Raw genomic sequence first — 21438 nt, 5'->3', positions numbered from 1 at the left:
CACTGATATCCAGCCTGATCGTCCCCTGGTGCAGCTTGAGGATGACTCCCCACTCCCTGCCGTGGAGAAGATACCGACCCTCCCTTTACAGACTTTATTATGGATATTACAGCCATTATTATAGCCATTATTATAGCCATTACTGCCGTGCGAATGGGCCTGCCCTTCTCACAGCCGCTTTTATCGCTGTACATCCAACGGGGCCAGCTGCGGTCGCACCCCAACGACACCTAACCCCCTCCAGCCGAGCTCAACGGCCCCGGGGCGGCGGGAGCAGCGCCGTGGCCGCCGATCCCGGTGTGTACGGGACATCCCCACACGGGAATGCCGCACCGGCAAGGATGCGGCCCGCACGGGCAGGGCGCTCCCCTCAGCGAGCGGGGAGCGGCAGCGGGCGCTGGGAGGGAAGGAGTGAAAGCAACAAGGGGAGGGAAAAGAGAGAAAAGAGCAAAAGGAGGGAAAAGAAGGAGGGGACGGAAAAGAAGGAGGGGAGGGAAGGGGCGGGCAGGATGCCACGGGGATGGGCTCCGCCCGTGCGCGCACTCGCGCCGCTCTTTTGGCTCTCGGGCCGCGCCGTAGCGCTCCCGGGAGAGAGCGGCATTGTGCGGCCTCCGGCCCGCTCCGCGCAGGCGCCGGGCCCCATTCCCCGCCTGGCGGACCCGGACCCGCCGCCGCCGCCGCCGCCGCCGCGTCCCCCCTCCCCTCCCGCGGCCGCGCTCCTCCCTCGCCGCGGAGGAGGCGGCGGCCGCCCCCCTTTTTCCCCATCCCCATCCCCCGGTAAGTCACCGAAAGAACCAGAGGGGCGAGGCGGCGGCGTCGGCTCCTCTCCTTTCCTCTCCCCGTCTGCTCCTCCTCGTCTCCCGCACCGCCCGGGGCTCTCCTCCCGCTCCGCCGTTGCCCGCGCGCGCCGCCGCCGCCTCCCCTCAGGCAGCGCGCGCGGAGCCCGCCCGCTCCCCCCCACCCCCCCCACCCACCCCGGGCCCCTCCGCGCGCGCCCTGCCCGCCCCCCCCCCCACCTTCCCCTCACCCCCTCCCCACATTCTCGGGGTCCCCCCTCCACATTCCCGAGCATTCCAGAGCGAGGGAAGGGCCTCTCGGGGCCGGGGGGGCTCGGGGAGGTGTTATCGGTACCGCGGGAGGGGATGCGCCCCCCCGGGCATGGAGCCCAGGCGGGCCCGGCAGCGACGCTGCTGCGGTGGTTTGGGTTTGGCTGCTGCCGAGTTGCGAGATGAGTTCCAGATGAAAAGGAACGGGGATGTGGGTTGGGAAAGTTTAATTTGCTCTCGTGGCCCTCAGATTGGCCGGGGAGTGTCCCTGAGTGGGGATGGTCAGGATGCAGGGCTGTGCCATGTGCTCTGGGATGAGCCTGCTGTGCTCTCTTCCAGCCCGGCTCATTCTGGGATTCTGGGATCTCCCCACAGCCAGCACAGCCGGCAGGCAACTGGTTATCTGGGCAAGGAGATGCTTGGAATGCCGGGGGATCCTGGGAGCAAACGCTCCCGTTCCCCAGTGTGCTGCCAGCAGCAAAAGGAGCTGCGAGGTGGCAAATGCACTTAGCAGGCAAATCCTGACAGTGTGAGCCGGGGGTGATTCTGTTCCCGAGCTGAAATGTGGCTGAGCTGCAGCGGAGCAGCTCAGTTCCCTCTGCAGCATCGGCCCCGATTACGGAATCCTGGCACTGCACTCCATCAGGTCTTGTTACAGAAAGCGACTCTGGAGAGGCTGATCCAAGGCTGCTGCCAGTCTGGGGGAGTCTCGGGTGGAGAATAGGGTGGTTTGGTGCTCAGACCTTCCAGCAGGGAAATATGACACCAAAATATTGAAAGGAATCTAGTCAGGTCTTGCAAATACCAGTTATTATTTGTGTTCATCATCATCTCATATTCCCTAATAAGTTCAAATAGCAAGGCCTTGCTCGTTCCTTCCATCTTCCATACAAACTACTGGATTTACCCTCTGCTAAGTACTTGTTACAAGTGCTTTGGGGTCTGTGATATGAAAACCCTGCCACACCTCAAAGCTGTTGTGCTGTACGTGTGTTTGGAAAAAGCTTTTCCAAGGAGTGATCAAAGGCTATGGCTTCAGTTCTTGGTCTTGCACATAAGTAGGTCTGAAGGCCTAAAATCCTGCTGTGTTGCTCAACAGATAATAAATAGGGGTTTTCATGCTGGTTTTTGGCAACCTGCACTTCGACCAATCTCACTCTTGTGCATGCTGAGAATCTTTTTGACAGCTAATGAGAATATTTTGTTTTTCTTCCAGGTTTTCCTTTCAGCGTGGTTCTCCTCTCAGTGGCAGGAGCTGCCTTTTGAAGCAGCACATTCATTCTCCCCTTCAAGCACCCATAAGTCTCATTTGCCAGCTCCAGAACCATGGCAACAGAAGAAAAGAAGCCAGATGCAGAATCCACCAAAACACAATCTACTCCTTCCTCCTCGACCAATCAGAGCAAGGTGTGTGTGGGGCCCCAAAAAATATCCCTGTAAAAAACACCTGGAATTACCTGAACACTCAGCAGCCAGACCAGAATCAGGGACTTGAATTCTCCTGTAAATTAAGATCTTTTCCATGTGGCTGCTCCTGCTGTTGTCTCGTGCTGAGGATTTTGTGGGAAAAGTGGATGGAGTGCAGCTCTGCTGTAGTGCTGTGTTCTTTTATAGGTTTTGGGGAAATTCTCACTAGTGAAATACTTCTTGTCATTTTAATCATGACAAAGGCTGTTTGTTTGTATCCTTGGAATGCCTGGAGGTGGCTGGAGAATTGGTGAACCTCTAGTTGTGCAGTGGGGAAACAGTTATTCATGTTCTTTGGAGCCTGGAGATGCTCAAGGGAGGTGTTATTGTCTAACCATGAAGGTAAAAGTGGGATTTTAGGGGCAGGGAGGAATTAATGTGGTTTAATTCATGATCAGGGTGAAGATGCAAACACTTGAAAGCACTGCACAGATCAATAGCAAGAGTGTCACTTGGAAGTGCCAGGCACTTTGTGGTTGGGCTGTTGGATCATTCTCACTTGTTTGTTGCTGGCTTGGATGGAATTTACCTCAGGAGTGATTTGGTGTTGTGCTTGGAACAGTGAGGCCCCAGACTGAAAGGGTGTTTGGTTTTTTCTGAATTTGGAGGGGAATGGGAATGTAAATGTGATTTAATGTTGGAATCTATTCTGGTGAACATCCTCATGGTCCATTCCCCTGTGCTGATCAGAGCTGGCCACTGAGATGCTGAATTTGGGATTTAACTCATTCATGGGTATTTCTCTTCCAGCCTGCCCCAGTAAAGCCAAACTATGCTCTCAAGTTCACGTTAGCAGGACACACAAAGGCAGTGTCATCAGTCAAGTTTAGTCCTAATGGAGAGTGGCTTGCCAGCTCCTGTAAGTATTGCTTGCTTTTGTCTCATTTCAAACACAAATGTGGGCCTTGAAGAAGGGCTTGTCTGAGCCTCCATCAGGGATGCCATGTCATGACATGGTTTTTCTTCAAAGAGTGATTCCAAAGCTGTCACTCTTTGAGATAATTTGCTTGAAGTTCTGTTACTTTGAGCACTGGGTCCTTGCATTGCCAGGAGAGCCCTCACCAGTTCAGCTTTCCTGACTGAGCAAATGGGCAAAATCCAGAACTGTGCAGAGAAAACCCTTGTGCTTTTCTGTATCACTAGAAGTGAACATTTAAATTAAACTTTGTGCACAATATCTGCAGGCAAAACTTTACTGTGGGAAATAAGGAAGGTGCTGCAGAGTTGATGCTCTGTGCTGTGCCTGTGGTTCTTGGCAGTCAGAGCTTTGCCCCAGTGAAGTGCAGAAGGTTGTTATAAATAGTGTTTCACTGCTTGCTGTCTTAAGTGATAGAAAAGTCTCCTTTCTGTCAGCTTTGGTATTTCCTGAGGGTTTCTTTGGTGTTCAGCACTGCTTGACAGCTTTGCCCTGAAAATGTGCTTCTGTGACTGTCAGTGATGCAGAGAGAATCCATGTGTAAGGAAAGGCCAGTTGGAAATGTTGACTATGACAGTGAGGGTCACTGCAACATCTTCCAGACATGGGAATAGCTTGGGGCTTTGACTTAACTGCAGACAACCTCAATAAAACCAGTGCACTGTGCCATATAAATCATTCTTAGTGTCCCCATCAGAGCTCCCCTCCCCTTTTCCCCTTTCCCCTGAAAATGTTTTCCAAACTCTCTATCTGGCAAATAGCAACTTTTTTCTCTGGCTTGCTTTGCAAGTTACCATGGGTAATATGTCTGGGTTTCTGCAGGCATCCATTCAGTCCAGCTTGTGGTGTAATTATTGTTCTTTTCGGGGCAAAAGCCTTTCAAGCATTCCCCTGAACCAGCACTACTTTTACCACTGGCAATCCAAAACAAAAGTAGAAACCCAAGTTGTCAGGAGAGAAACTAAAGCTGCTGGAGTGTCTCTGCATTCCAGGCAGCTTATGTAACCTCAGCTGCTGCAGAGGGCTGTGTAGGAAGCTGTTCTTCACCAACTCAAAATCACCTTCTTCCCTGAGGTCTGCCTGGGGAGGGAGAGCTGCCCAGAGACAGAATTAACTTGTTTCCTTTCACCTGGGAGGGGCAGCTCTGCTAGTGCTCTTAATTAACCTCTGAACTGGCTCATTCTTTTCCAGCTGCTGACAAACTCATTAAAATTTGGGGAGCATATGATGGCAAGTTTGAAAAAACAATATCTGGTCATAAGCTGGTAAGTATCAGGTGATTACTGTGGGAATTTACCTGGGAAGAATTTTGCTTTCTTTTCCTCATTCAGAAATTTCCATTCTTGGTTAAGTTCTACCTGTTACCAAGAATTTCCATTCTTGCTTAGTTCTACATATGTAGAAGGTTTGTTCCTCAGTTGTTTTTTGTTTATATAGTCCTGGAATTGCTGGATTAATTTTGGGGCAGGTTGAGAATATGGGTGCAGTGCAGGCTGCATTCCCAGTGCCCAGCCAGCTTCTTGTGTCCCTGAATTGCAGGAGAAGCCACCTCAGACACAGGGCAGAGCATTCCTGGGTGAAAATCCCTGTGAATCCTAACATTGTGTCCTGTTCCATCTTTCCTTTGTATAAGGAACAAAACATTTGCCTTTTAAGGAGATTGAATTTTTCTTGTGGGTTTGCCTACATAAACACAACACTTACTCATTCTGCAGAGTTCTTAAGAAAACACAAAACTTCCAAGCTCTTTGGTTTTCTTTTTTTTTTTTTTTAAAGTTTTTACATGCTGAAGTTTCATGAGCAAAAATGAAGATTTATCAAAAGAAAAACCACTGGAATCTTCTCCAGCCTCTGGGGACTTGGACTGTAAACAGCAGCCATTTGTCATGAGGAAAAGCCATTTACTCAGATTAATTGATGAGCATTCTATTTAGGAATTCCAACAAAGGGTTTTGGTGGCCACAGTGAGAACTCTGTGAAGGAGCTACTGGTGTTCTCAGAGTATGTGGCTCAGCTTAAAATTGTGCCAGAGGAGCTCTTAACCCAGCAAAATCGCTGAATTCCTGACTCTCAGTGCTGAATTTTCATTCAAGCTTCAGCTGGGAATGTGATCTGCAGTCTGTGTTTTCCACTTTTCTGTGTGGCTGAACAGAGCTGAGAACAGAATTGTTTTCCTTTGTTTTAGGGGATCTCTGATGTTGCTTGGTCATCAGATTCCAACCTCCTTGTCTCTGCCTCTGATGACAAAACTCTCAAAATATGGGATGTAAGCTCGGTAAGGGCAGGAATTATTATTTATTTACCTTCATTTTTCTCCAGCATTGGCTTCTCCACTTGTGTTGTTGCTTGTAGCAAGCTGGTGGATGGGCTGTGAGGATGAATGAATTGTGCTGTGTGCTCTTGGAAAGAGTGGGGTGCTTGTGGGTACCATGAGGAGCCTGTTATGCTCTGAGAGAGCACTAAACCTGATGATGGAGACAAACTCACAGCAAAAAGCCTCTCAGATGAAACCTTTTTGTAACTTTTATTTCTGCTTTTTCCCCCCCATTCTCTTGTGACAGAACTGGATAATTTGGTTGAGTTTTGATTAGCAATATTAAATGGTTTGGATCCTCCTGAGCTGCATAAAGAGTTTGCACCTCATCTGCAATCATTATGATTGTTTTATATTTTTTTCCTGTCCTGTTTTGTTGCAGCTGGCCCTCTGCCCAGCTAAATCTGGGGTTAGAGATGTTTCTTTCTGTGCTGCACAGTGATTAACCTTAATGTGCTCTCTCTGGGTGCTTTTATGGTGCTGGGTGATGCTGTGTATTTAACTCTGCTGAATTTTATTTCAGGGTAAGTGCTTAAAGACATTGAAAGGGCACAGTAACTACGTTTTCTGCTGCAATTTCAACCCTCAGTCAAACCTCATCGTTTCTGGCTCAGTGAGTGGTTTTTAATTTTTTTTTCCTTTGTGGGAAGCAAGTACTGCACACTCTGTCACTTGTCATTAAAGGGACAGACAGGTTCTTTAGGGATCCTTGGCAGAATGATGATGGTATTAAATCATAGTTACAATTACAACTTTATTTTCTTAACAGATTATTATGATTAGTGCAGCACACTAATTTATGATTAGAATGGCACAGGATTTCTGCAGGCAGGATTGATGTAGTACAATTTATAATTAGTGAATACAGGATTTATAGTACATCTTCTGGTTTCTAATCACCTGGATTCTGACTTATCTGAAGGATGATTTCTAATCACCTCTCCCTCTGCAGATTGGGTCAGATCATGGTTTGAAAACAATATTAAATGAAAGAATATGAATCACACAGCCCATTTTAATTGTGTTTTCCCTCACAAACACAGCTTGTGGTCAGGTGAGCTGTGCATTGCCCCTGCTGTGTTTGCTTGGGGAAAAAGCCCTCAATCCATCCTCAGTGTCCTGCATGGATGGGAGTGGAATGGGGATGTAAATGTGATTTAATGCTGGGATCTGTTATGCTGAACATCCACAGGGTCCATTCCCCTGTGGGGACATGCACACAGGGAATTCAGGGAGGTGTTCCCAGACTCCTGGCTGTGTCCTGGGCTTTGTGACCCAGCTGGGCTGAGGTTGGTGCTGTGAGTGCCTCAGTCAGGTGCTTGACTAAACCCCCTGGTGCCTCTCTTGCCTCTCCAGTTCGATGAAAGCGTGAGGATATGGGATGTGAAAACAGGGAAGTGCCTCAAGACGTTGCCTGCTCACTCTGACCCAGTTTCAGCTGTAAGTCCCTCCTGATCAGTGAAAATCACAAAAATGCTTGTTTTGTTAGCAGAGCTCCTCTCCTGCCCTGTGGAGAGTGAATTTGTGCTGTCACCAAGCCCTCACACAGCACCCAGGCTGGGCTGTGGTTGTTGCCAAGGGCCATTGCTCAGTGGGAATGAACTGAGTGCTGTTTTCTCTAAGATCAGTGTGGATTTTGGTCCTGGCTGTGAGTGTGGATAGTGCAGACATGTGCCAGGCATGCCTGGGTGTCATTCTGGGACACTGATTTGTGGTGCTTGATGCTCAGAGAACAATCTGTATTGCTCTTGCTTTTTTCTTCTTCCCAGTCATGACTGAAAGTGTTCCACAGACCACTCCTGTTTTAAATCTCATTCATGTCCTAGGAGAAATGAGCTTGGAATACAGCAATATCCATTGGAATTAAGGAAAACCAGGAGATGTTCAACTCTTAATGCCTTTGAAATGAAAAATATTGAAAAAAAATCTGAGCCTCAGATATGTTGCACTGTGGCTGTTCTAACATGGTCATTCTGCAATGTGTAAAAGATATTTCACACTTACAAATATCTTTTAATAGTAATAATTCTAAAGAATTATTCTTTAGATATAAATAGCAGAAAATTCACCTTAAAGCATATGAGTGGCTACATAAGAGGTTCTACTCCATGCCCTTAAATAATCAGGTTCTACCTACATGTTTTATTCTGCTGATGTCAGAAATGGAAAATAAGGAGCTTAAACATTTGTTCTTTATGAACATAAAGTTATTAGTTTTAAAAAGTTATTAGTTTATTAATAAAACTTATTAGTTCTTAGTTTTTAGTTTTAATACTTATAATAAAATTATAATATTCCAGGTGCATTTTAATCGTGATGGATCCCTGATAGTGTCAAGTAGCTATGATGGACTCTGGTAAGTTGTTTGCATCACTCTTTGAACCTTTTGCATTTTAAAAATACTTTAAAAACCAAAACCTTGTATTTGTGATGTTGAAATTGTAATAAAAGGCTTCAAGCCCAATAATAATTATTTTTTGTGTGTTTTTACCAGTCGTATCTGGGATACAGCATCAGGCCAGTGCTTGAAAACACTGATTGGTAAGTAGAAATATTTCTTGTCTGGGCTGTATTTTTCACACAGATTTTCTGTGTTTTAATGAAACTATTAAAAACAAATGAATGTCAAAAGAAACCTCTCTGTCAGTGAGACAACACAGCTGTGCACTTTGTAACCCTGCTTTTCATTTTGCTGTAGATGATGATAACCCTCCTGTGTCTTTTGTGAAATTCTCACCAAATGGCAAATACATATTAGCTGCCACTTTGGACAAGTAAGTATTAAAAAAAAAAGGAGAATAACACATAGATTTGAAATTTGGAGTGCTTTAATTTGCTTTTTGGCTGCTATAATAATGATAATGCATGATTCATATATAGTGTTTTCTGTGGAGGAGAATATGAATGGCATGGCAGTAAAATTGATATTTTGGGGTTAACTAACCCTGCATTCCAAAGCCAGGCTAAAATGATCCATGAAAACTTTTAACTCTGGTATGGAGAAACATTTTTCAGCTTCTAGGAACTTTTCAGATTTAAAAAAAACCCCAAGAACTAAAATCTTTGTTTTTGTTTTCCAGCACTCTTAAACTTTGGGACTACAGCAAAGGAAAGGTAATTCTTTCTGTTTAGGTAGATTTAACTAAGCTTTTAGGAAAATTGGATTTTACATGTGATTTTTAAACAGTACCTCTTTAGTGGAGAGGATAAACTTTTAGCAGAGCCTGTTGCAACAGGACAAGGGGTAATGGTGTTGAACTAAAAGAGGATTCAGGTTAGAAAGTTTCCTGTTAGGTGGGGAGGCCCTGGCAGCTGAGGCTGCCCCTGGATCCCTGGAAATGTCCAAGGCCAGGTTGGAGGGGCTTGGAGCACTCTGGGATAGTGGAAGGTGTCCCTGCCCATGTCAGACCTTTAAAGACCCCTTCAAACTCAAACTGTTCTGTGGTTCTGACTAAAAATGCCTTTGAAAATAAAAAAAAATAAAATACTTGCCTTCTGCATAGCCCTGAGACATTAAGCGCAGCAATATTTCTGCATTTTTCTCTTCATCAACAATAAATTGCCTTTGATCTCTTTCACTGTTGTAATGGGACAAATTTAGGGCTTGTTTGGGGTTTTAGAGCAGAGCTGCACTCTGCATCCTCTAGATCTCCCTTTTTGGCAGGGTGAGGATCACAGGCTGATGTGTTCAGTCTTTTTTTCCCAGAGAGTTTGTCCTTGACTGAGAAAACTCTCCCAGCTGCATTAATGTCCTGTGGCTCTTCCCTTCCAGTGCCTGAAGACCTACACAGGACACAAAAATGAGAAGTACTGCATATTTGCCAATTTCTCTGTCACTGGTGGAAAGGTTGGTGTTGATCTGGTTATTTATTGTGATCTGTGTGCAGTTTTACTGTTCCTCTCTAGATACAAGAGGATTTGGGGGCTGAAAACCTCCTTTGGTGGGTGCTGGTTTCTGTGTCTCTAGGTGGGCTCACTGTCAGGTTTTCTGACTTTCCCTCTTTCTCCCTTTCACGTGCCAACAATGAAATCTTTATTGAGAAATAGCACTTGGATATGGATCAGAAAGATTGAGATAACTTTGTTTTCTCTCTGCCCCTGCAGTGGATTGTGTCTGGTTCAGAAGACAACCTGGTTTATATCTGGAACCTTCAGACAAAAGAGATTGTACAGAAACTACAAGGACACACAGGTGAGGGAGAGGATTCTGGTTTTATTGATAAAATATCCCTCATACCATCAATGCTGAGCATTTTCTGTCTTATATCAATTTTTACTCTCACACCCATAAATTCTTGACTGCCTGAAGCTTAATTGAACCCTGGGAGTTTTGCTCCTTTTTATGGGCATTGAAAATGTTTTATTCTTCACCTGTGAAGAACTTTGACATTCAACTTGCAAAGGAGATTTGCTTGAGCACAGAACTGGTCAAGATATTTAAATGTCTCAAAAATTAATGACTTTGAATGGTCTGTTTTGAGGCTGGATCCCAGTGGATTTTTGGGGCTGGATCCCAGTGGATTTTTGGGGCTGGATCCCAGTGATTTTTTTGGGGTCTGGATCCCAGTGATTTTTTTGGGGTCTGGATCCCAGTGATTTTTTTTTTGGGTCTGGGTCCCAGTGGATTTTTGGGGCTGAATCCCAGTGGATTTTTGGGGCTGGCTCCCAGTGATTTTTTTTTGGGGGGGTCTGGATCCCAGTGGATTTTTGGGGCTGGATCCCAGTGATTTTTTGGGGCTGGATCCCAGTGATTTTTTTGGGCTGGATCCCAGTGGATTTTTGGGGCTGGATCCCAGTGGATTTTTGAGCCTGGATCCCAGTGGATTTTGGGTCTGGATCCCATTGATTTTTGGGGCTGGACCCCAGTGGATTTTTGAGCTGGATCCCATTGAATTCAGGCTGTATCCCAGTGGATTTTTGGGGCTGGATCCCAGTGATTTGCATTGTAAGGAAAGCAGTGGCAGCAGATTTTAATTTTCAGACTCTGGAGATGAAATATTACCTAAAAACTGCCTGGCATATTGGAAATATCCTCCATGACAAAAAAACTTAGTTGGGTTTTGATTCAGCTGTGTCTGACATGATCTGGTAGAAGTAAGAACTGGAATCTGGAGAGTTCTCACCTTTTGAAACCTGTCAGACACTTCCCCACTGCCCTCCATTCTTTCCTGCTTGTATTTCCTTTCACAGAGGAGCAAAAGTTGTAAGATATTTACAAATAACACATTTAATTCTGCTGCAAGGAAATAAAACACTGTTGCTAATTTTCAGAAATGCCTGTTATGAACAAGACTGAAATAATTCAATTTTTTTTATCTTTTCTTTTTGCTCAGATGTTGTCATCTCCACAGCTTGTCACCCAACAGAAAACATCATCGCATCAGCGGCGCTAGAAAACGACAAAACAATTAAACTGTGGAAGAGTGACTGTTAAACGTTCCAGGATTGCTTTAGAGACTGTCAGGAAAAAAAAAAAAATTCAACATGTTTTTAAAAAAATGATTAAAAAATAAAAACACCCATAAATCCAGTTTGGCAGGAAACCTGAAGAATATTTGCTAAAGTGGTTTCTGTTAGTCTCGGCCCAAAGAAAACATCTTAGCTCTGCTAGAGCTGGGCAACGTGGTGGAAAAAAAAAAAGAAACAAAAAAAGATGCAGTGTCTCCTTTTCTTGCCTGATGTTTTGGCAGACAAATGGATGATTCTGATGTCGGGTCAGAAGTGTTGGACACCCCAAAGATACTGTATTTTCTGATGGCATTGCTTCTGGGCACTGTTGCTGCTTAAGGAAGAGCTGCCAGTCTACTTTGTACCAGTAAGTTAAGTCACAGGCCTAGAGATGTGTGGAATTTTTTTTTTTTAATATGTCTACTTTTTTTTTTTTTTTAATTTTTTAATTTTTTTTTTTTTTCCAGAATGTAGTTTCTAGTCTCTTGGGAAATTTCTGTATTGTTTTAAATAGGAGTACTGCATTTTTAAGGGTGCTTCATTTTAAAACACTCAGCTCAAACTTTGTGACCAAATAAAACCATGCAGTTCCAGATTTCCCTCTTCCTGCCCCTGACTTGACTCCTGTGGTGGAATCTCTTACCTTCTGTATAGTTGCTTACCTCTTGTTATGTGTGTTTAATAGATGCTGTTCTAGAGCAAAGTTACAGTTCTTCTGTTAACCATTAAAATGAATCCTGCTTGTAGTTGTTCTCAGCATATTTTAATTTTTTTTTTAATTTTATTTTGCCTCTTCTGGTTCTAAAGCCAACTCACAGAACACTGTAAAGTTATTTCAATGTAAAAAGAAACAAACCCAGACTTTTTGTATCTTGGCAATCCATGGTATGAAGCTGTATTGCAAATGGCATGACTCTGTATCTATCTCAGCATTGGTATTTCTTTCCCTTTTTGTCATATCCATGTGGTATTTACACATCCAGAAAAATACCATGTGCCATAATAAAAAAGGTGGGATTTTATGTGTATGTTTGTGGTGAAGAGTGTGCTCATGTGAAGTGTCTGTGCCCATGGGAGCTTCTCTTAAAATACATTTTGAAGGGGAGATGTTTTCTGTGGAAACTCCAGTGAGGGAGGATGAGGAGCAGCAGCGTGGAGAGAAAAATAGGAACAAACACAAATCTAAATTGATTTAATGGAGGGAAAAGGATTGAGCTGCAGAGACAACATTGCTACAACCCCTCACAGAAAGCTTGAGCCAAAGGAAATGATTCCTGCTGCTCTCCTTGCAGGGATCCAGGATTTACCTTGTGCTGGATAAGAAATGCATGGACCCACAAGTTTTACTGCACCCAAAGGGCTCTGCTGCACAGGGATGTTTTGCTCCTGGTGAAGCAAAATCTCATTTTTTTTTTCTGTATTTACCTCATGTAATAACAAAAAAATCAATTACAGCCCAGACCTCTGGAGTGCTGCTCTGAGGCTGCCTTGCTTTGAAACCCTTGGAGAGAAAGAGCTGCAAGACATGAGGCATAGGTTTTCTTTTTAAAGCATAAAAATAGAGTTCATGTTGAGCTGCTAAAATGGCTGTTAATAATATCCCTGCCTTTGGAGGGTTTGCATTACCCCCAGGAAGGGACACTGTGTCTAGACTTGGTGTCACTGCTAAAATGATCAACTCAGGATTTTTTTCAGCCTTATTCTTGAGGGCCAGTGCAACTCTTCAATGCAAGATGTGGCTGTGCTGCTTTACAGCATGGAATTTCACTCCAAAGCATTTTAATGTCGATTCAGAAATATTTCCTGGCATGGTGCTTCTCCTGTCCCTGTGTGTGAGTGGCTTTGCTTGCCCAGCTGTGCTGCCACACAGAGCTGAGGAGGACAGAGATGAATTTTCTGCTGCCATCTCATGAACAGGGCTAGAAATCCCCTAATGTAAAGGATCTGCTGTAAAGCTGCTCTTCATAAAGGTTGTGTTTAAATCCTTAATATCCCACCTGGGATTAATGCTGGGGCCTGTTGGCATGAGCTCTGCTTACCTCTAATTCTGTGCAGCCTGGCGTGGCTGGGGTGGTTGGAGGGCCAGGATTAGCTCGGGCACAGCTCTGGAAATGAGGATTCTGTGCTGGCTGGAGCAGGGGAGGTGTAACTTTATTTTATTTTATGAGAGTGGCTGGGCTGTGTTGCATCATTCTGAGAGAGGGTGAATTAGTGCTGTGAGCTCACCTCTGCTGCGCCGGTGGCTTTTGAGGGAAAAGGCGAGCTGGGGGACTAAAACAGAGCCTGCCGGGGTTTCTTTAGGGTCTCCCGGAAAGAAAACAAGGGGGAAAAATAGAAAAAAAACATGGTTAGATGCCACGAAGTAGGTGGCAGTGCCTTAACCGTATGTGTGTTGTATAGGCCACTAGGACCTCTTCCATCCTTATCAAGGGGAGTGCTAACCTTCTCTCCTTTCATACAACACAGTTACCCCGAAACCACACGGTGTTATATAAACCTCGAGCAAACTCTGTCTATACAGGACAGAGTGAGCCAACTTTACTACTCTTCTTCCCTCAATTCGACATCCCTTTCCAATTCCCATAAAAAGTCTTTTACTCGATGCCTCAAGTTTGCCCTAAAATTTATAAAAATATCGGTTAAATCGCTAAAACGCGCACTTTCCGCTATCTTTTAATATATTCATCTCATTCAGCCAATCAGAGCGCAGAAGGCGGAGCTTCCTCCGCTGCCCCGTGACGCGCGGGCGTGGTTTCGCTTTAGCCTCGCTGATGGAGGCGGGCGCACCCGGGGGTCGCCGGTTCGAGTCCCGCCCCCGGCGGGGCGGTGCCGCGGGGATGAGCTCACGGCGGGATTGCGTTTTCCGCGTAACCTGCGCGAGGTTTGAGCTTTCCCGTTGGATATCCCGCGGGTTTGAGCCTTCTCCCTGGGTATCCCTCGAATTTCAGCGTTCTCTCCGGGTATCCCTCGGGTTTGAGCATCTCCGGCAGCCGGAGCAGCGATGCAGGAGGGAGCCCATTCCCATTCCCGAGGCGTTCCCGCTGCACCGGAGCTCGTAAATCGCTCCGAGTTCCGCCAGCGCTACTGACGAGTCACAAGTTACACATATGAGAGCAGTGGAAAAGGTTGGGTGGGGTTTTTTCCCTTTTCTTAAGGCTTTTCTCTTGGGTATCCCAATGGAATCAAACCAGACGAACATTTCTCTCAGTGAGCCCTGCAATACCTCAAACCAGGATGACTCCCCCCGCATCCCGCTGCAGGTGCCACCGATGCCGCCTCCATCCCCCGACCCCCGCCACCCTCCCGGACGTTCCCGCTGTGTTCCCGGTGGGAAGGAGCAGCGGAGGAGCCGCTTTTCCGGATGAGGCTGCAGATCCAGGTGCAGCGCCCAGGGGTTTGCACAGCCCCGCCAGCTGTGCACAGCTGCTGCATCACAGACTCACAGAACGGATCGGGGTGGAAGGGACCTCACAGCTCACCCCGTTCCCACCCCTGACAAGGGCAGGGACACCTTCCACGGTCCCAGGTTGCTCCAAGCCTGGCTTTGGACACTCCCAGGGATGCTGCATCGCTGCCACAGAGTCCAGGCTGCTCCTGGCTGCCCCTTCCAGATAACTGATGAGTTTATTAGGGGATTAAAAGTTAGTTCCCCCTCTTTATTGAACGCTCTGATTTATGCACGCGTTTAAATCAATCCCATTTCCTGCCTTTTATCCCTTCTCCCCCAGGCTTTCAGGCTTTACTGTGTCAGACATTTGTTACAATCACATTGTTTCGAGGCAAGCGAGACACCCTGGGTGGTTTAAGGGATTTAAATCCATGAGCTGCTTTTTTTGGGCACTTCTCCCAGGTGCCAACTGCCCCTCCTGAGCTGTAGATGCCCCTCCTTGGGCCAGTTTGTGCCGCCTCCCAATGAAATATGAACCAGCATCCCTGCTAAAGATGCTGCTGGAGATAATTCTGAGCCTGCCTGGCTGACCCAGGAGGTGCCTGGTGGGCTGGGGGTGCCCAGGGTGGGGGATTTCAGGTGCTGCTAGCAGGCAGTTGCTGGATGAGCTACATAAGCTGCTTATTTTGTCATTTTAATTTTTTAATCCCGCGCATTCGGTCGCGCTCTCTTATTAGTAAGCATTATCTCCCCAAGTCCCATTAGCTCCGCTCAGAGCCGGGGCTTTGCTTGTGGGGACAGCTCTGGAGGGGCCCACAGGGGGCTGGGGGCCTGCTCCTGCAGCTGGGGACATCCCTGGTGTCCCATGAGGGTGTGACCCTGGCCCTGCAGAGCCATCGCTGCTCAGTCCCTCCCTCTGCTGTCCCCCTGTCCCCTCCCCAAGCCCCTGGCAGCCCCAGCTCCCTCCAGAGCTGATCCAAGCCCTAAGATCAGCTCTAACCCCCCCCCGCTTTATTAAAGCAGCTATTTTCTTGTGTGTAAACACAAATACTCCATACAAACCCTCTTCCCTCTCCTTCAGGTTTCCCCCTTAACCCCAGGGCCATCCCCAGAGCTGTGCTTTGTTAGAGGATCTCAAGTCTCGGATTTAAAATTAGTTTAGACTGCTTTCTCTTTAATAAAATTATTCCTTTCCTCTTTAAATAGCACAATATGTCACAGAAAGCCGGTGGGTCCGTTCATGAAGATGAGACAGCTCAGAGAGGAAAGAGACAGGCAAAAAAAAATAAAAAAAAGAAAAAAGTAAAACCATACATCTCCCCAAACCCCTTCTGCCTAATCCAACTGAATTAGAGGATTTCGAAGTGGATTTAAAACTAAATCTTGATTAGGGAGAATTTCTCTCCAAGAGCTACTGCACGGTGGTATTAATGGGAAGTGATCGTGGACAGAGGAAATAGGACAGAAATAACCGAGGGTAGCACATACGCACTCAGGTCTGTGCACGGACTGAGAGAGTCGGGGAATTTCTCCAGAGGAACGGGGAGAAATTAAACACCCACAGCAGGAGCCTGGGTGCCAGGGGCTGGCTGGGCAGCCAGGTCAGATCCCTGCTGCGCCCTGGGCAGCGCTGGCAGGTGAGGAGGTGGCACCGAGGATCAGAACGGCCTGGGTGAGGAGCCGGGAGGAGAGGGGGTGCCAGCCCGCTCCCCCAGAGCTCACAGGGTGAACAGGGCTCTGGGGGACCCCCGAGATGCCCCCCCTGCTCTGCAGACACATGGCTGGAGGTGCCCACGGGATCCTGTCGCTGCTGACCGTGGTGTTCGTCCTGCCGGAGGGTGAGTGCTGCTCTCCTGGAGTCACAGTTTGTATCTGCCCTAAATCTGGCCTGCCCAGGTGGGATTTACCCTTTGATATCCTCCCTAAACCTGGCCTGCCCAGGTGGGATTTACCCTTTGATATCCTCCCTAAACCTGACCTACCCAGGTGGGATTTACCCTTTGATATCCTCCCTAAACCCAGCTTGCCCAGGTGGGATTTACCCTTTCCATCCTCCCTAAACCCGGCCTGCCCAGGTGGGATTTATCCTTTTATATCCTCCCTAAACCTGACCTACCCAGGTGGGATTTATCCTTTTCCCTAGTCCCTAAACCCAGCTTGCCCAGGTGGGATTTACCCTTTCCATCCTCCCTAAACCCGGCCTGCCCAGGTGGGATTTACCCTTTTCCATCCTTCCTAAACCTGGTTTGCCCAGGTGGGACTTATCCTTTTCCATCCTCCCTAAACCTGACCTATACTCTATTCTTTTAGCATAGTTTTAGTATATATCCCCAGGTGGCATTTTTCCTTTTCCACTCTCCCTAAACCCAACTTGCCCATGTGGAATTTATCCTCAGGGTGAATTTAGGAGCACTCCCAAGCCATGCAGCTGCGTGCGGGTGATTTTAGGATGGAGTGGTGTCACTGTGTTTTGTACAAAAGGGCAGCGTGCCAGAATTTGTGATCCTTTGGGCTCCTATTCCCTGGTTTGGCCGGGGCAGGGACTCCCCTCGCTGTGCCTGGCTGTGTGAGGATGCTCCAAATGTGTGGGAGCAGATTTTGAGCCCCCCAAAAACCCTGTGGGAACAGATTTGAGCCCCAAAAACCCTGTGGGAACAGATTTGAGCCCCAAAACCCCTGTGGGAACAGATTTTGAGCCCCCAAAAACCCTATGGGAACACAGGAGGGCTAGGAAGGTCTCTGAGTTAGTGTTCAGAGATGAGGAAAGGTAATAACAGCAACCTGATTAATCAACAAAGGTTTCCTTAACCTCCACAGCAGAGGTGGATGGTGTAAATTAATATCCTTTAAAGGCTTTTTGGTTTGTGGGTTGTTTTGGTTTTTTTTTTTTTTTTTTTAGGAACCTGAGAAATGGTTTAATTCCCATTGTGGCAGTTTTCAGACATGGTGGCTGCAGGGAAGGGCTGAGCTGTGCAAAGCCCTGGGGACACCCTGAGGCCATTGGCCCGGGGTCACAGGCACCACGGCGGCTCTGAAGGAGGATTTCCCTTTTATTTCCAAGCAGGTTTGCCTTCCTGACAGACCCTGTGATAACATCAGGGGGAAAAGCAAGCCACGCTGATAAACCCATCCCTCTGGAGCAAATAGCGCCAAAACAGGCACAGCTAAACTGGAGAAAAATGGTGAAAAAGCTGTTTCTAGCAGGCACAGCTAAACTGGAGAAATTTGGTGAAAAAGGGAAAAGCTGTTTATAGCAAGCACAGCTAAACTGGAGAAATTTGGTGAAAAAGGGAAAAGCTGTTTATAGCAAGCACAGCTAAACTGGAGAAATTTGGTGAAAAAGAGAAAAACCTATTTCTAGCAGGCACAGCTAAACTGGAGAAATTTGGTGAAAAAGCTGTTTCTAGCAGGCACAGCTAAACTGGAGACATTTGGTGAAAAAGGGAAAAGCTGTTTCTGAGCCTGACTGAGCCCTGACTCAGTTCTGTCTTTGCTTGTGAGGTTTCACCTGCTCTTTCCACCCCCTGTTTCAGAGCCCGCACAGTTTGATCCCAGCTCAAATCTCCGGCTAATCTCTGATTTCGCACTGACCTCTAGTGGGAGATGAATTTGTATTTTCGGGCCCACCGGGTAAATAGTGACGGGCAGCTGCTGGCTCGGGCTTAATGCGACTTGGCAAGGCAGGGAGCGCTGCGAAGCCGTCGGTAGAGAGCGGCTCGGAACGAGATTAAGCCTTTTCCCCCCCTGGAAAAAATAAAATAAAAATCCAGCCGTGTTCCTTCTGGTTCTTGTTTAGTGTCTGGACTGCAGTGCTATGGCTGCAACATCGTGGTTGGCACCAAAAACGTGGACATGGGCTGCTCCAAGCCTGAGGTGATCACCTGCTCCCAGAGCCACCAGGGCTTCAAGCACCGGTTCTGCATTAAAACAGAGAGCGGTGAGTGTGCCCTGCCACCCTGATTTTTTAAAAATTAGAAATTTAAAGTTTTCTAAGCCTTCTCGTCACTGATATATTTTATGAAAAATCCTTTTGCTAGGATTTTTATCCTGAGAAGCTGAGAGGCCTCAGGAACGAAATGTAAACATTGATTATCTGCTGCTGTGGAATGCAACAGGTGCATCTGTGATTGGTCTCATGGGGTTGTTTTTAATTAATGGCAAATCACAGTCCAGCTGTCTCAGACTCTCTGGTCAGTCACAAGATTTTATTACGATTCCTTCCTTTGTCTTTCCTTTCCAGCCTTCTGATGAAATCCTTTCTTCTTCTATTATTTTAGTATAGTTTTAGTGTATAATTTTCTTTTAATATAATATATATCATAAAATAATGAATCAGCCTTCTGAAACATGGAGTCAAGATTCTCATCTCTTCCCTCATCCTGGGACCCCTGCAAACACCACCACACCTTCTGATATTGACGTTCTTGTAATGAACTTTTTCACATGTTTTTTGTAAATAACTTATTGTTTTGCATTCTTTTATGGAAGAGGAGAAACTCGATGGATTGTTGGTTTGTCCAGTGTCATCAGAGAGGTGGCACTGTCACCCTCCAATCCACTGTCACTTTGGGAAATCTATAAATGCTGGAGTCAGGAAATAAAGGTGCCTTTTTGTGGTGGTGTTCACAGAGGTCCCAGGATGAGGGAAGAGATGAGAATCTTGACTCCATGTTTCAGAAGGCTGATTTATTATTTTATTATATATATTATATTAAAAGAAAATTATATATTAAAAGAAAAGGATATATTAAAACTATACTAAAAGAATAGAAGGAAGGATTTAATCAGAAGGCTTGAAAGGAATAGAAAGGAATGATAATAAAATCTTGTGAGTGAACAGAGAGTCCGAGCCAGCTGACTGTGATTGGCCATTAATTAGAAACAACCACATGAGACCAATCACAGATGCACCTGTTGCATTCCACAGCAGCAGATAATTATTACTTACATTTCATTTCTGAGGCCTCTCAGCTTCTCAGGAGGAAAAAATCCAACAAGGATTCTTCATAAAACAGATCTGTGACACATTTTTTACCTGGGAAGGAGCAGCGAATTCCCGTGGTGTTGTTTCATGTCCTACAGTGACATTTCCCCTGATGTCCCTCCCTGTGCTTGCCTTGCAGTGGTCCTGGGCATCCTCCTGGCCAGCGGCTGTGCCACCTCCCGGCACTGCCAGCAGCAGGAGCTGCCGGGGGTGCGCATCCACTGCTGCGACACCGACCTGTGCAACGCCGCCCCCGGAGCCCCCCGGCCTCGGCCCGGGCCCCTGCTGCTGCCCTGCATCCTGGCTGCCCTGCTCCTCTCCTGAGCCCCCCTTCTGGGGCTGGGGGATGTGGGGTGTGATCCTGGGCTGGGTGCTGGCAGCTGGGGTACCCCCATCGCTGCCCCTGCATGCCCACCCTCCTGGCCCCTCTCTGTCACGGGCATATTGTATGAAAAATCCTTTCATTAGGATGTTTTCTGCTGAGAGGCCTCAGAAATTAAATGTAAATAATAATTATCTGCTGCTGTGGAATGCAACAGGTGCATCTGTGATTGGTCTCATGTGGTTGTTTTTAATTAATGGCCAATCACAGTCTGGCTGTCTCGGACACTCTGTTCACTCACAAGATTTTATTATTATTCCATTCCCTTCCTTTGCCAGCCTTCTGATGAAATCCTTTCTTCTATTCTTTAGCATAGATTTAATATATAATTTTCTTGTAATATATATAATAAAATAATAAATCAGCCTTCTGAAACATGGAGTCAAGATTCTCATCTCTCCCCTCGTCCTGGGATTCCGGTGAACGCCACTGTGAAAAACGCCAATCACTTGTTTTTAAAATTGTAAAAGTATAATAGTAATAAAATGGTTATAAAAATAGTAATGCAATTAGAGTAATAATAATTTGGACAATTTGAATTAGGACAACATGAGACAATAGAGACAAAGAGTTATGGACAGTCTGGGTACCTTTTCTGGGCAGCACGAGCCCAAGAAAGGACCCACGTTAACAGAGGATTAACCCTTAAAAACAATAACCTGTTGCATATTCATACACCTCATCCATGATGCATAAATTCCATTCAAACACAGGATTCTGTCTGGGCAGTGTCAGCTTCTTCCCCTGAATCCTGACAGCACCCTCGAGGTGGGAAGAAGTTCATTTCTTCTGATAATGGGGCATTAAATTCCCTTTCTCTGAAAGATTCAGGTGTCCTGTGGCTGCTATCTCAGTGCCAGTCTTTTCTTTAAAAAAAGTACTCTACATAGCACAGTTTCTGTTTTAGCATTTTGTTATAACCTAAAACTACATTTAACACACTGCTTAAGAGAATTAATACAGCATTACTTTCTAACACAACACATATAATATTCATTTGAATATTTGCGAAAAACCAATCCTAAAATAGATGCATTTTTCACAACCACCACACCTCTCTCAATAAAATACGAATTTTTCACATCTAAAACTATATTTAACACACTGCTTAAGAGAATTAATACAGCATCACTTTCTAACACACAACACATATAATATTCATTTGAATATTTGCGAAAAGCCAACCATAAATACGAATTTAACACACTACTTAAGACAATTAATACAGCATTGCTTTCTAACACAACACATATAATACTCATTTGAACATTTGTGAAAAGCCAAACATAAAATACACATTTTTCACAACCACCACACCTCTCTAAATAAAAGCTGAATGCTGTGGAGGTATCAGTGATGCCCCCTTGGGGAGGACGAGGATGCTCCCCGAGATTTGGGGGTACCCGCAGCATCCCGGGGAAGGGGGAACGAAGGGCTGGGGGTCTCCCCATGCCCCCGAGGGGATCGGGAGCTCGGTTGAGCCCAGCTCTTCC

At 46.2% G+C, this 21438-nt stretch overlaps 2 protein-coding genes and 1 non-coding gene across 3 annotated transcripts; 2 read left to right on the top strand and 1 right to left on the bottom strand.

Annotated features, from left to right (window-relative positions):
- The first annotated feature begins 341 nt into the window (after positions 1-341).
- LOC128942188 (proline-rich protein HaeIII subfamily 1-like) lies at positions 342-1232 on the top strand. Its single transcript, XM_054284494.1, has one exon. It carries the CDS (start codon positions 342-344, stop codon positions 1230-1232), a length of 891 nt encoding a protein of 296 aa, XP_054140469.1.
- Positions 705-12219, top strand: WDR5 (WD repeat domain 5). The gene is made up of 14 exons (XM_054284150.1): positions 705-777; positions 2263-2453; positions 3264-3372; positions 4621-4694; positions 5615-5704; positions 6267-6356; positions 7100-7183; positions 8044-8099; positions 8238-8284; positions 8442-8517; positions 8824-8857; positions 9516-9590; positions 9848-9935; positions 11077-12219. Exons 2-14 carry the CDS (start codon positions 2373-2375, stop codon positions 11175-11177), a joined length of 1005 nt encoding a protein of 334 aa, XP_054140125.1. The 5' UTR covers positions 705-777; positions 2263-2372; the 3' UTR covers positions 11178-12219.
- A 1308-nt stretch (positions 12220-13527) lies between these two features.
- LOC128942214 (U6atac minor spliceosomal RNA) lies at positions 13528-13655 on the bottom strand. Its single transcript, XR_008483602.1, has one exon. It is a non-coding gene; the product is annotated as a U6atac minor spliceosomal RNA (small nuclear RNA).
- Between the last annotated feature and the right edge of the window lie 7783 nt (positions 13656-21438).

Source organism: Melozone crissalis, unplaced genomic scaffold (genome assembly GCF_028551555.1).
Source record: "Melozone crissalis strain CALT ecotype California unplaced genomic scaffold, PUWL_Pcris_2 ptg000041l_1, whole genome shotgun sequence".
Taxonomy (NCBI): domain Eukaryota; kingdom Metazoa; phylum Chordata; class Aves; order Passeriformes; family Passerellidae; genus Melozone; species Melozone crissalis.
The sequence above is the reverse complement of the archived record's forward strand: the minus strand, read 5'-3'. Positions and strand labels throughout refer to the sequence as shown.

Excerpts from the sequence above, each read along its gene's own strand:
- WDR5 (XM_054284150.1), top strand. The coding sequence starts at position 2,373 with ATGGCAACAGAAGAAAAGAAGCCAGATGCAGAATCCACCAAAACACAA. Across the intron at positions 2,454-3,263 it reads CCTCGACCAATCAGAGCAAG|CCTGCCCCAGTAAAGCCAAA; the intron begins GTGTGTGTGGGG and ends TTTCTCTTCCAG. Across the intron at positions 8,100-8,237 it reads AGTAGCTATGATGGACTCTG|TCGTATCTGGGATACAGCAT; the intron begins GTAAGTTGTTTG and ends TGTTTTTACCAG.
- LOC128942188 (XM_054284494.1), top strand. The coding sequence starts at position 342 with ATGCGGCCCGCACGGGCAGGGCGCTCCCCTCAGCGAGCGGGGAGCGGC.